General features: G+C 35.9%; 1 protein-coding gene across 1 annotated transcript in view; it reads left to right on the forward strand.

Annotated features, from left to right (window-relative positions):
- LOC140170521 (neuropilin-1a-like) overlaps positions 1-15,213 on the forward strand; it is a 63,829-nt gene that overhangs the window by 11,782 nt on the left and 36,834 nt on the right. The window contains exons 5-6 of the mRNA XM_072193875.1: positions 1,959-2,118; positions 3,130-3,275. Coding sequence (XP_072049976.1) covers positions 1,959-2,118; positions 3,130-3,275 — 306 coding nt within the window. The remainder of the gene's footprint in view (positions 1-1,958; positions 2,119-3,129; positions 3,276-15,213) is intronic.

A 15,213-nucleotide genomic window follows, 5' to 3' on the forward strand; every position in this document is an offset into this window, starting at 1 on the left:
TCTGCAAATGTTCGTACCTCCCTGATATGTAAATGACAGATAACAGTAAAAACAGCTCCCATATCTGTCCATAACTTTGGTCAGTGCAGCGAGACAGGGGATTTCAAGTGGGTGATTATTGATTGGCAAGTGCCATATTTGGGCATAAGTGCAGTCCACCATTCAATGTGGAGGATAGACTAGACGTTATCGATTGATTTTGCTGGAGTAGTTTCCTGTTAACCATGTTTAAGTACTGCAAAGGTCGAATCATGTTTGCTGTGCAGTATAACTGCACTATGACTGGCCTTATCTGGACATAAACGTTAATATATACGTAAATAAACTGTATATCTTCCGGGAACTGGAGTAAATATGACATTGTGTAGGCAGAAGTGTGATAAAATAACATTATTCTGCCCCGTATTTCGTGTGTATACATGTACAATTCACACAGTATTCAGTGTGTGTTGCTGTACACGAGTGACACGAGTCGACAATCATGACTCGTGCATTACTAGTCTATGCTCTAAAGAATGTAGCGATGTGGGCCTCAAGCGGGCGCTCATAATAAAGACTACCAGGGCAGTGCATAGCGATTTCCATCTGGATACGAGACTAACCTGTTTCGTAAACATTTCGCTGGTTTTCATACTCCTATGGATACATACTGTTTTTAATGGATAAATGATGTAAATAATGGAGCGCTTCCAACAATAAGAACATGTTTGTTTCATCTAAACGTTATAAATCGATACAAGCAAGGAAATCTTGAAGCGCCCGTTAGTTTACATATTAAGCTGTTTTTTGCATGACCGTATTTGGCATGTATTTCAATGACGAGGTTCCCGGTTGTCGTTAAATGTGGAATTTTCCAAGAATTGTTCTATGGGAAGGCCCCCCTCACTGCTGTGGTATAAAAGACAGTCGTTTGCGAACAATTGTATTTTTATTGATCTATCAATGTGATAATAGTAGGAACATTAAGGTTGGTCTTAACCCAGAAATTTTCGGGCCTCATAATAGCCGCAGGCTGTGGCCCTCACGGACTTAGCGAGCGCGTAGCGCGAGACGTTCAATCGAGCGCGTCAGCGCGAGGACGCAACCTCTCTGGATAGTATACTAATAGCAACAGGGCCCGAAACACAACCTCTCTGGATAGTATACTAATAGCAACAGAGCCCGAAAGTAGTGCTAGCCTCATAACTGCAAAATTGTTGGTCAAAAGAATATAAAAGTATACATATTTAGAATGGCAATGACTTGATGAACTCATCTGTGAGGTCAAAGTATTTTTTGACCATTTATGGTGCAAATTTCTCAAAGTTGGTCAAAATTCTAAAAAATAAAAAACGTTTCTTGAGGAACTCCTGATTAACTTGTGCTGGGTTCGATGTTTCATCGTCCACCACAACTCTTTGTGTTCTCATTGTGAACCATTTGCTAACCCATCCCAGGATAATAATATGCAATAAAAATACTTTTGGATTAAGACAAAAGTGCTATCAAAAGTGAGTGTACTTTATTTTAACCATCCCGGACAAATTACTGTACCTTTCTTTAAAGTTCACAAAAGTACTCTTCTAAATTAGGCCAGTGGTGCAGATGTTAGTACGCTGATAAATTTTTGACCAATACATGTACTTAGAAAATTGCATTTTGGAATGTATTAAGACGATAATGTGATGATAATGCTATTGAGGAGGAGGGGACGATGATTATGATGGTGATGATCCTGAATATCATGAATATATATAATGATGATGATGATGATGATGATAATGATGATGGTGATGATGATGATGATGATGATGATGATGATGATGATGATGATGAGGTTGGGTTGGTGATGATGATGATAATGATGACGACGAAAATGTGTCTTATACATGCTTCCGTTTTTTTCAGAAATTAACTATTACAATTTTGCTCACCTACAAACAAAACCTAACATATTTCATTGTTTCCTTCCATATTAGCTTTTTGTAGGGAACACCGACGGGGACGGATCTGTTACCAACACATTTGACAGCCCGATTGAGACTATTCTTATTCGTTTAGAGCCTGTTGAGTGTAATGGTACATGCCAATTACGGTTGGAAATATTGGGTTGTAACAAATCTCTAGCTCTATCAAAAGGTATGGTAACACAAATATAAAATGATAGGGATTGTGATAAAAGTTTTGGATATAATATTTTGGCAAACTGGACATGCACAAGAAAAATGTTGCCACTGTAAACAGATAATTCTGTTTGAAAAACTGGCAAGAGTTTTCGAGAAAGATGTGTAAGTTTTTTTCGAATAGTATTACCAAATTGCTTAATTATCAGCCAACAGAAGACTGGAGCAAACCAAGTAAAAAAATCTAAAACAATGACAAATGTGCTAAAATAGTGGTATTAACGGGTTGGGTCCGCTTGTTCTAAGGTGCACTTAAGGGTTAATTTACATGTATTCATGTTTATTTACATATATCGCTGCACATTAATGGCTACATAAAAAGTGTTATGTAAACGTTATTTTAAATAATCAGAGTTTGGCGATTGTTATACATCCGGTTAATCTTTATACCAACAATTGAACCATAAAATTTAATGAACATCTTCTGGATAGTGGTCGCCATCATTCTTATAATAACCCAAATACCAACCCCAACATCACAGTCTCTTTACTCCAACCTTAACCCCTTTACTAGATACAGGCCTACTTAAACATTATCTTTCATCAATAAGTTAAAATGTGGGTCATTTTCGGTGATTGCAAGTTACTAATTTCAAGCAAATTAAGCTTTTACTAAAATTTGATCGGTTACCGTATTACAATAAACTAGAGTAACTTTTGTGGGCAGGAGACATTTTCTACAAATCACTATTTTCATGTTCCACTATATATATAACTCTAAAATTAATTTTCTTTCAATCAAGTTCTTTCTTTTCAAGGAAAATCAATTTCTAACTGGGTGAACTTGTAAAAAGTAACTTGCCAAAGTTACCCCATTTTTGAAGCACGGTCATTGCAAGAAGGTGAAAAAATATAGCAAACTTCTGTAAATGTAACTTGTGGTAGGCACCTCGCGTGGTTTCTGGAAACGTCACAGCAAAGAGGGATACAATGATGCAAAATTTACCTCAACATTTTTCCCCATTAGCTTGCATGATACCTTCTGGAATTGAGCATGTAACGGGGATACCAGACCGACACGTTATAGACCCGCATGATGGCAGCACCTTTGGAAGACTAAATGCCTTGAATGCGTGGACACTACAAATGCCTCTGGCCACGGAGTTGATGCAGGTAATAGTTAACGGGAAATATTTCAGATATGAGCATCTAAGGGAGTTGTCATTTTCTTCGGACACAGACACTACGCAGATCTTGCCCCGTCGCACAGTGGGCCAGTATCGCCTCAAAGTGTCCCCAAATTATAAACGGACAATCAAACGGATACAAACACGGTCAAATTACCATTTTCGGGGTTTTTGAGGCTGCAGAATTCAATGGAAGCATTTAAAAAAAAATTATGACGTCATTAAAATGCTGACCTGTGATTGGTCGATCATTTTAATAACAGTATTTCAAATGATATATGCTAAAATTTTAATTGAAAAAACAAAGTATGGATTTCCAAGGGGTGCGAAATTCAATGATGACCTTTTGGAAAGCGTATGACGTCATTAATATGCTGATAGGTGATTGGACAATTATTTCTTCCACAGTTATTCAAATGTCTGTGTAAGAATTATGATCATAAACTAGAAAATCAGGGGTTTTAAGGACTGCGGAATCTAATAAAGCCATTTTCCAAGGCATATGACGTCATTAAAATACCAAGCCGTTATTGGCTAATTACTCTTACAACAGTAATTTAAAGGGCATATCTATTGCAAAATCAAGTTTAACTCCATTCAAAGAGAATAATTATTACATTACAAGTTGACACTCGTTGCAATTTTTTTATTCGTATTTCTCCTGGAAAAAGAGAAATTATGTTGGTAAAATGCTGGCTCGTACGCCCCCTCCCCCCTTCGAAGCGAAATTGATTTCCAATGCAGAAGACTGATGACGTACAGTAAATGTAGAGTAAATGTTCACGAGCAGATACACATGGGCCCTCGGAGAGCTCTTTTGATATTCAGTCATGTATATAATGCGCGACCTTGTACCACGATAAATTGGGAAGGTTCAACAAAAGGTTAGTTTCCGTGGCATTGAAATTGTTTATTTGCATAATAAATACAATTTGGATATGTCACGCTCAAATTCTAAGCTCATACGGTAATATTGATCTAAAATAGTTTTTTATTTTTAGTCCAAATATTTCTCATCAAGTTGATATACATATAAATATCACAATGTACTAATATACTGCGCCAAAAAGTATCCTTACACTTGGAAATATAATCACAATTTCAAAACCGAACCATATTGGGGTAAATTTTTTTTCGCGTCTGGTCCCACGGGACCTGACGCTGATATAGTGTCTGAACTAAATCCCCAGTGAGTTCCAGTGACACATTCTAGAAGTTATCTGTTATAACTCAGCTGAAGATATACATACAGTGTCTGAGACAGAGACGGCAGCATGCGTACCTGGCCTAGGTCGATGTCAGTGAACTTTCTGACACATTCTAGAAGTTATCTGTTATAACTCAGCTGAAGATATACATACAGTGTCTGAGACAGAGACGGCAGCATGCGTACCTGGCCTAGGTCGATGTCAGTGAACTTTCTCCATCCCACCATTTAATAGACTGGCGATATGAAACTAGGCCAAAAAAATATATTGTTGTGTTGCCCTCAAGTACACAACAATTTTTGTGGCCATATTTTGTGACAGGGATTGGTTTAAAAATATGTTAACCCTTAATAACTTAATAAATGGTGACAGAAAGAGTTTTCAGTTTTAACTGAAAACTGATAAATTAAAAATTAATTAATTAATTAATTAATTAATTAATTAATTAATTAACGAATGAATGAATTAATTAATTAATTGTCATCCAAGGTCAGAGGTCATCAATCAGAGGTCATCCTTGGTCAAAGGTCATATGGGGTCAATGGTGTCAAAAAGTATCTATCAAATTAGAGAAAACACCTGTCGCTGCTATATTACTATTCAAACAGTTTAGGCCTACTAAACTATTCAAACAGTATACAATCAGTTAGACAAATACAATTTGCACATTAACTTAAGTCTTTTTTTATAATTGTTCAGACATAACTCAAGTGCATCTTATATCTCTAATACCACTATAATTGTCAAGATATCAAAACTTTCTTATCATTTTTATATTTAATTACCACTAACTACAATTATTTTTATATGTCGACTAATAAAACGCCATGAGAGTACATAATTATACTAGTATTTGATTCCTGATTCTTCAAGTCTGTTTCCATGCCCACAATGCACCCAATCTTCTCTCTGGACCAGACGCATCCCTTTTTAAAGGGATTTTTTTAAATAGATGCGCAATTTAATCCTGCACATTATGACACCACCTTGAATCCAATGTGACCTCAAGAAGTAAAGTTACAAGCAATTGAATAGACGAAGGTCCCGTTTTAAAAGTGACAAACTGGCCTATACAAGGCGCAAAAAGATTCCAACAAGCGCAAAAAAGAGACAACACAGTTTCGTTAATGAAGCTTTATTTAAAGCAGTTTGAATTCCAGTTTTTACTTTTCTGTATTTTTCATTACTTTCAGTTTATTTGTCAGCTCTTTTATTTCAATTTTCTTTTGTTCCTTTTGTTTTAAATTAAAGGCACGCACAAATAAGCCATTCACCACTCTCAAACCAGATGTCTAGTCCATGGAGTTTTGAATAGGCTAGTTTGTCACTTTTAATGGAATGATGTGGAGCCATAGTGGTCAGCAACAACCTGTGAAGTGTGCTGAGGCTTGTGGATCAACGTCTAGGCGTTGTGCCTGTGCGTAGCGCACTATAAATCACTGCGCTTTTTTTTTGGCTTTTTAAAAGTTTCTAGTCTGTCTCGTTCGAAGGAACTCACCGCTGACAGTTGGTTTTTGCGGAATATGAATTTTAAACGACTTATTTTCTCAAAAAGGAGTCATTTTCATTGTCCTCATAATATAAGCTTGCCAATGATATGATATTGCCCGAGCAATATATTTATGCCCTTCAAATGTCCGATTGGAAAAGTAGTATCAAATAGCATATTAACCCTAACCCCCTAAGGGCTTTTCGGCGACGTTAAGGGAAAGAAGGAAAGAATAAAGAGAGAAAAAGAAGGAAAGAAGTTGTTTGCTCTGGGTGGGATTCGAACCGAGACCCTCGCATGCCAAGCACTCGGTCGGCGACACTTTGCCACGGGTCTTGGGCTTCGCTGGCCAGCGAAACCGTGCCTATATATCACTTAGGGCGATTGCGTCATCACACCACGTGGGATGCATGCACGAACGGCGCATATATCAAGTAGTATTTTGTAGTATTCAGGCGGGTTAGGGTTAAGGAAGCCTATACTGAGTTTCGATAGTGGTAACCTAACCTTAACCCCCTAAGGGCTTTTCGGCGACGGGAAGGAAAGAAGGAAAGAATAAAGAGAGAAAAGAAGGAAAGAAGTTGTTTGCTCTGGGTGGGATTCGAACCCGAGACCCCTCGCATGCCAAGCACTCGGTCGGCGACACTTTGCCACGGGTCTTGGGCTTCGCTGGCCAGCGAAACCGTGCCTATATATCACTTAGGGCGATTGCGTCATCACACCACGTGGGATGCATGCACGAACGGCGCATATATCAAGTAGTATTTTGTAGTATTCAGGCGGGTTAGGGTTAAAGGTTATACGGACAAAATTTACTGACGGCATTTTGTAATACGTATTATTATAAGCAAACAAACAACCAGCCGGACTAGATGTGTGTGTGGGTGTGTGTGGGGGTGGGGGGGCTCTGCCCAAAAAGTTGTAGGTGATTGTTCATGCCGAACCCCAAAACGTCGCCATTCTCTTAACATAATTTTGGCCCTAATTTGCAACCCATCAATATACCAATTTCCTTGAAAAAGCACCCAATTTTGCACAAATTGGGTGCTTTTACCTACATGTTTCTCAAAATTGAGTGGGCGCTTTCGTCTGTGGTGAAAACCCACCCAACCCTCAATACCATCACAAACAACACTAAAATGATGTAATCTGATTCAAATTGCAATTCTCTATCATTCCCTCCCAGACATAGTACAGTTACGACATGTTATTGGTCTTTCACTATGTTGGCCCGATACTGAAATGTGAATTAAATCTTTTTAAAGTAAACGCTTTCCCAAATCTAGATATCACGTTTAAAATTGACAGACTATGTGGTTTTTGTGTCTTGAGTTTCTTTCATAAATTCTGTAATTTATATGAATGTTCAAAGCAGATTAGCAGAATAGAATGTACATGTAATATATGAATGTACGTTTAGGTCAGAATAGATCTACTCTATTTCCGTGATATTCATTATTTTAAAAACAATTATTTTTCCAACCATAACGACCACAACTATATATATCACATGTCCTTAATAACAGCACATGGCGCAGGGTTTTTATATGAACTGTGAAACTGAGCTACTTTCATGAAATCTCATAAGTCATAGGTTATTTGTACGTTATCTTTCCATCTTTCCTGTTTTCATTTTCTGCTAGTTCATAGTCTATGTCTTATGTTACATTCGTTGAATTTAAATTGCTGATCTCATTCTGAATCAAGTCGTCATGCTTAGATATATAGTTCTGTTGTCTCCTTCTTGAATTGAAGATGAAAAGGGTTGCAAAATGTTGAGGAGGACGGGCTGGATTTGCCATATCCGGGTGCTGGCAAAGTTCCATCAGAATGAGAAGTGCTAGGAACCTCTGCAGCTGGATATTCAGCTGCTGCATTGGAGTATTCAGCAATAAGCGCTTCAGTTTCTGCATCAAATGTCAGTTTCTGGTTAAGCTAGTCTTTATTTTGAGTTGTGAAGTGATCCACATAGCGTCCACAGTTATTCCATCGTTCACGTAGATGATAAAGAAAGCTTTTAACCGTCTTTGTAATACCTTTCAAAATGTTATCTGGAATTTAAATTCTGTGATGATTGCGTAAAGCATCCATGCATACATGGTATGATGAATTTATATCTGAAAGTGAGCCTGCTGCATAAACAGTATAAAACATCCTCTTGATAACGATGCGATAATTTTGCTTTATCTTGATCAATGATGTGTTAAAACATTCAAAATCAAATTAGCTGAAAAGTTACCAAATAGGGTACATTGGATGGACCCTGGAATGCAGGCTGGCAAATATTTGAGAAAAAAAATGCCATCAACATAGTTCTAAGACTTGTCTACAAATGATAAAATTAATTTCTGCACAGGAATCTACTGAAATTTCTATTTTTCCCCAAAAATGCATATTTTTACCGTATTTCACCAAATTAGCCCCCTCACGACTCCTGATTAATACCATTATTTAAATAATAACAAGACATCAGATTCTCCTTTACAATCTTACATTAGTTGTTTTCAAAATTCACACTTTTACAAAATATGACACTTTTGGGTCAAATTCATGACTGAATGACACTTATGAAATCCATCGAGGAATTCATCAGGAATACAGTTATCAGATTTCAAAGTTTTCATAGTAAAAATTCCAAGAAAAAACTCACGTTTTCCATACAGTTTCGGCAATCCTGTCTGTTGCCTTTCTCAATGGTATATGCCAATTGATCCCTTGTTGGATGGTATGACGTCATCGGAAGATGATGACGCCCTCAAGATCAATTGGTCATCTGGGAAGAATATTACACTGTGTCGTGGTGTTTTTATTTTGGGAAAACCCCTTAACTTTTACAAGATAATACATCAGCTTTTTCATTTTGTCTTTTGGAAACTATTACAACAAATTCGTTTGTTTTGGCTCGCCGTATTTAGTAGATAGAGGGTGAGAAACAGACCATTACCATAGATAATCGGTGTCTTGTTGAGGTATGGTGAGCATGTTAGTCGCTCGGACTGCTCCTATAAGAGACAATACGCTATAGTATTCAGTATGATTGCAGGTCTCTTGTTGGCTTTTGAAAACATGGTACTTACAACCTTGGCGGAAATTCGTTGCCACACCTGTACGTTCTGGTGTTAAAAGCACGCAATCGGAGCCAAATATGTGATAGTTCCGTATTATTTTGTATAATAATTGCAAATGTACATGCAGCTTACACTCGCCCCTTCCCCACCCCCCATTTTTCAATGTTGGGAGACTGTAATGTAGAAATGATGACGATTTTGTCCAAATCAACATTGCAATAGGGGAGCGGGGAAGGATGTTGGCCAATTAACGCTCAGGTGTGGCAACCTTTTCCGCCAAGGTTGTCTGAGCCGAATGCAAAATATTTCATCTAAATTTCGTTTTTGTCTCATAACTCAAAAACGGAATGTCGTATGAGCTTCATATTGCACACGATTTGGGAGTAGATAATATTCTTTTGATTCATAATAAAAATTTTGACAAAGAACTTGGTTTATTTAGGGAGTGGTCACTGAAATCACCCTTTATGCTAAATTACACACATTTCGTAATTAGGCCTCTAAACTGCATGATTTTCTATTAAGTATCAGGAACGGAAAATCGTATCAAGTTGCTGCTACACGCAGGTTTTTAGTGGATCATGCCCGTTTTATCCATGTTACAATGAAGCGTAGATAACTTTTTTCATATCATTTTCACACGGATCGGCATATGTATATTATTAATTATTAAGATGCCAAAATAATGCAAAATGTGTCAAACAACTTCTCAATCGCCATTCAACAACTCTTCCTATACCTTTGTACAGGAGCCAACCGTTGTTAAACCGTGATGAACCCACACTTTTACTGTAGCGTATACGCGAACGCGGGCGAGACTACGCGTTACGCGAAGGCGCGGTAAATTCGTCATGCCTGGAACCTTTATGCGTATGCCAGCTTACAAGTTGAATTCAGTATTTTTCAGGTAGCGGCTAAACATTGCCGTTTTATTCTGTAGTTTTATTGCTGATATCAAAAGAGAAATCATCGAAGTTTTTGTAAGGCTGAGTGGCAATGATGAACTGACATTCCTCGTAAAATAATCGTGAATTATACGATATTTAGCTTCTTTTCGTTGTTGAAAGGATTCAATCATGTTTCACCGTTGTTCATCACCGTTTAACAACTCGCGTCGGCGCGTCTGCGTGGTTTACTTCGCTCGGGCAGCTAAAGCTGCCCTCGCGAAGTAAACCACGCAGACGACGCGGCCGCATCGTTGTTAAACGGTGATGAACAACGGTGAAACATGATTGAATCCCTAATTACATGCTGTCTACTGAAGATAGTACACCGAACATTTCATCATTTTTGAATGATGATGAAATAGCGTGAAGTTTAACTATTAGGCCAACAATAATACAAAGGATTAAGAGAGGAAAAATATTATTTTAACAAAATTAACAAAGGGATTCGAACCCGTAGCCTGTAGATTACAAATCGGCGCCTTTACCGCCGAGCCACGTAGAAGTGAATGAATTTTGTAGCCATATCTAATATATTAATGTTAGTTTAAAATTATGCCAGGCATATGGTAGAAAATTGACCTGAAACGTTCCAAATACACATAATTTCATCGATTTACAACGATTATATATGTTGGCAATGTATTTAGGGTTATAAAAACAAACTTGAAATTTGATTCACGCACTTTCCGCACGTTGGACAAATTTTAAATAAAGAAAATAATCTAAATTTCTTTTAATTTGTTTGTGTACATATAAGCATTGCATAATTTTGAATTAGCATTAATACATGAGAAATGCTCACGTAATCATCGACTTCTTCGTGGCTCAGCGGTTAAGTCGTCGCCTTGTAATCTATAGATCAGTGAAATCAGGGGTTCGAATCCGTCTGATGACTTTGTTATGATTATAATTTTCCTCTTCTGATCCTTGCTATTATTATTATTAGGGATAATACTTAAACTTCACGCTATTTCGTCATCATTAAAATAGTTTTAAACATTTTCGTGTACTATCTTCAGTAGACAGCATGTAATGGCGATTGATGTTGTCTTCACATATTTTGCATTATTTTGGCATCTTTATAATTAATAGGATACATAGACCAAGCCATGTAAAAATTACATGCAAATAGTTATATTCAGTATAGAGTACATAAACAGGCTAAGACTTTGTGAAAATTGCACGTGAATCCGGCATTCCGTTCTAAAGATATGAACGAAAACGTAATTTCAGATGATTTTTTTTACATTTCATTCAGACATGTCTGAGCCGAATGCAAAATATTTCATCTAAATTTCGTTTTTGTCTCATAACTCAAAAACGGAATATCATATGAACTTCATATTGCACACGATTGGGAGTAGATAATATTCTTTTGATTCATAATAAAAATTTTGACAAAGAATTTGGTTTATTTAGGGAGTGGTCACTGAAACACCCTTTATGCTAAATTACACACATTTCGTTATTAGGCCTCTAAACTGCATGATTTTCTATTAAATATCAGTAACGGAAATTCGTATCAAGTTGCTGCTACACACAGGTTTTTAGTGGATCATGCCCGTTTTATCCATGTTACAATTAAGCGTAGATAACTTTTTTCATATCATTTTCACACGGATCGGCCTATGTATATTATTAATTATTAAGATGCCAAAATAATGCAAAATGTGTCAAAAAACTTCTCAATCGCCATTACATGCTGTCTACTGAAGATAGTACACCGAACATTTCATCATTTTTGAATGATGATGAAATAGCGTGAAGTTTAACTATTAGGCCAACAATAATACGAAGGATTAAGAGAGGAAAAATATTAATTTTTAACAAAATTAACAAATGGATTCGAACCCGCAGCCTGTAGATTACAAATCGGAGCCTTTACCGCCGAGCCACGTAGAAGTGAATGAATTTTGTAGCCATATCTAATATATTAATGTTAGTTTAAAATTATGCCAGGCATATGGTAGAAAATTGACCTGAAACATTCCAAATACACATAATTTCATCGATTTACAACGATTATATATGTTGGCAATGTATTTAGGGTTATAAAAATAAACTTGAAATTTGATTCACGCACTTTCCGCACGTTGGACAAATTTTAAATAAAGAAAATAATCTAAATTTCTTTTAATTTGTTTGTGTCGACCGTCGACCGTTAAACCATCAACCTCATCTCCACATGTGCAATAGGTTACTGATCTTAAATGAACTAAATCACCTGTTTTAGTGTACATAAAGCATTGCATAATTTTAAATTAGCATTAATACATGAGAAATGCTCATGTAATCATCGACTTCTTCGTGGCTCAGCGGTTAAGTCGTCGCCTTGTAATCTATAGATCAGTGAAATCAGGGGTTCGAATCCGTCTGATGATTTTGTTATGATTATAATTTTCATCTTCTGATCCTTGCTATTATTATTATTAGGGATAATACTTAAACTTCACGCTATTTCGTCATCATTAAAATAGTTTTAAAAATTTTCGTGTACTATCTTCAGTAGACAGCATGTAATGGCGATTGATGCTGTCTTCACATATTTTGCATTATTTTGGCATCTTTATAATTAATAGGATACATAGACCAAGCCATGTAAAAATTACATGCAAATTGTTATATTCAGTATAGAGTACATAAACAGGCTAAGACTTTGTGAAAATTGCACGTGAATCCGACATTCCGTTCTAAAGATATGAACGAAAAAGTAATTTCAGATGATTTTTTTTTACATTTCATTCAGACATGTCTGAGCCGAATGCAAAATATTTCATCTAAATTTCGTTTTTGTCTCATAACACAAACACGGAATGCCGTATGAGCTTCATATTGCACACGATTTGGGAGTAGATAATATTCATTTGATTCATAATAAAAATTTTGACAAAGAACTTGGTTTATTTAGGGAGTGGTCACTGAAATCACCCTTTATGCTAAATTACACACATTTCGTAGGCCTCTAAACTGCATGATTTTCTATTAAGTATCAGTAACGGAAAATCGTATCAAGTTGCTGCTACACGCAGGTTTTTAGTGGATCATGCCCGTTTTATCCATGTTACAATTAAGCGTAGATAACTTTTTTCATATCATTTTCACACGGATCGGCCTATGTATATTATTAATTATTAAGATGCCAAAATAATGCAAAATGTGTCAAAAAACTTCTCAATCGCCATTACATGATGTCTACTGAAGATAGTACACCGAACATTTCATCATTTTTGAATGATGATGAAATAGCGTGAAGTTTAACTATTAGGCCAACAATAATACAAAGGATTAAGAGAGGAAAAATATTATTTTAACAAAATTAACAAAGGGATTCGAACCCGTAGCCTGTAGATTACAAATCGGCGCCTTTACCGCCGAGCCACGTAGAAGTGAATGAATTTTGTAGCCATATCTAATATATTAATGTTAGTTTAAAATTATGCCAGGCATATGGTAGAAAATTGACCTGAAACGTTCCAAATACACATAATTTCATCGATTTACAACGATTATATATGTTGGCAATGTATTTAGGGTTATAAAAATAAACTTGAAATTTGATTCACGCACTTTCCGCACGTTGGACAAATTTTAAATAAAGAAAATAATCTAAATTTCTTTTAATTTGTTTGTGTACATATAAGCATTGCATAATTTTGAATTAGCATTAATACATGAGAAATGCTCACGTAATCATCGACTTCTTCGTGGCTCAGCGGTTAAGTCGTCGCCTTGTAATCTATAGATCAGTGAAATCAGGGGTTCGAATCCGTCTGATGACTTTGTTATGATTATAATTTTCCTCTTCTGATCCTTGCTATTATTATTATTAGGGATAATACTTAAACTTCATGCTATTTCGTCATCATTAAAATAGTTTTAAAAATGTTCGTTTTCTATCTTCAGTAGACAGCATGTAATGGCGATTGATGTTGTCTTCACATATTTTGCATTATTTTGGCATCTTTATAATTAATAGGATACATAGACCAAGCCATGTAAAAATTACATGCAAATAGTTATATTCAGTATAGAGTACATAAACAGGCTAAGACTTTGTGAAAATTGCACGTCTATCTGGCATTCCGTTCTAAAGATATGAACGAAAACGTAATTTCAGATGATTTTTTTTACATTTCATTCAGACATGTCTGAGCCGAATTCAAAATATTTCATCTAAATTTCGTTTTTGTCTCATAACTCAAAAACGGAATGTTGTATGAACTTCATATTGCACACGATTGGGAGTAGATAATATTCTTTTGATTCATAATAAAAATTTTGACAAAGAACTTGGTTTATTTAGGGAGTGGTCACTGAAATCACCCTTTATTTTTTATCTTTTGACATAGTATGTCAGGCAAAATGCCTTTTATTCACATTAAATACACTATAAATATTATAACAACAAAAGTTATTGCACTGCACATAATCCATATATAATAGTAGATGTTATAAAACAAATTTACATACATGTATATAATAAGAAAATCAAACAAATAATTTAAGCAAAATGACAGAGCCAAGAACAGACACGGAAGTCATCCAAGTAACTGTTCATCTGCGATCAACTAGCTAAAGTCATCGCAGACCAAACCTCTCATACGAAGTTCCTGCCTAAAGAGGAACAGAAGACAAGGATGATCCCCGTATCTGTATTTGCCAATGCACATTTTGCTAACACATATAACATAATTGATATATTTTGACCGATCACTGGTAATGTTATTATGATAATTAAATAAAACATTTTCAACAGAAAGCCTAAAGTTCTTACCAAGCCTTTGTGTAATAACCCTGTTTGCAAATTCCCAAATAGGAGTGGTCTTATTACAATGAAAAAGAAGTGCTCTGGATGATCAACAGCATTACAGGAATTGCACAAATTTGTATCTTCTTTCCCCATTTTACATAATAAAACTTTTGTAGGATAAATGTTATGAATAATTTTCCAATTAAGTGAAATAAGTCTGGCCTCACTGGTACAACATGGTATTGAACCCCAAATCTTTTCCCAATCAAAATTGTAATTGGGGAATCTTCTACACCAATAGTTCATACAAATTGGTGGAACATAAAACTTATCAACCATGGCATGTCTAAAAAGCTTTGAAGAACAGGCTTCTATAGGGACTGCATTAAAGACAATTGATTCAGTCTTAATTTGGTCTAGAATTGGTGCATTCTTCCAATCATTCGGCAGAGCATTGCAAAG

The sequence above is a fragment of the Amphiura filiformis genome, chromosome 14 (assembly GCF_039555335.1).
Source record: "Amphiura filiformis chromosome 14, Afil_fr2py, whole genome shotgun sequence".
NCBI classification, from domain to species: domain Eukaryota; kingdom Metazoa; phylum Echinodermata; class Ophiuroidea; order Amphilepidida; family Amphiuridae; genus Amphiura; species Amphiura filiformis.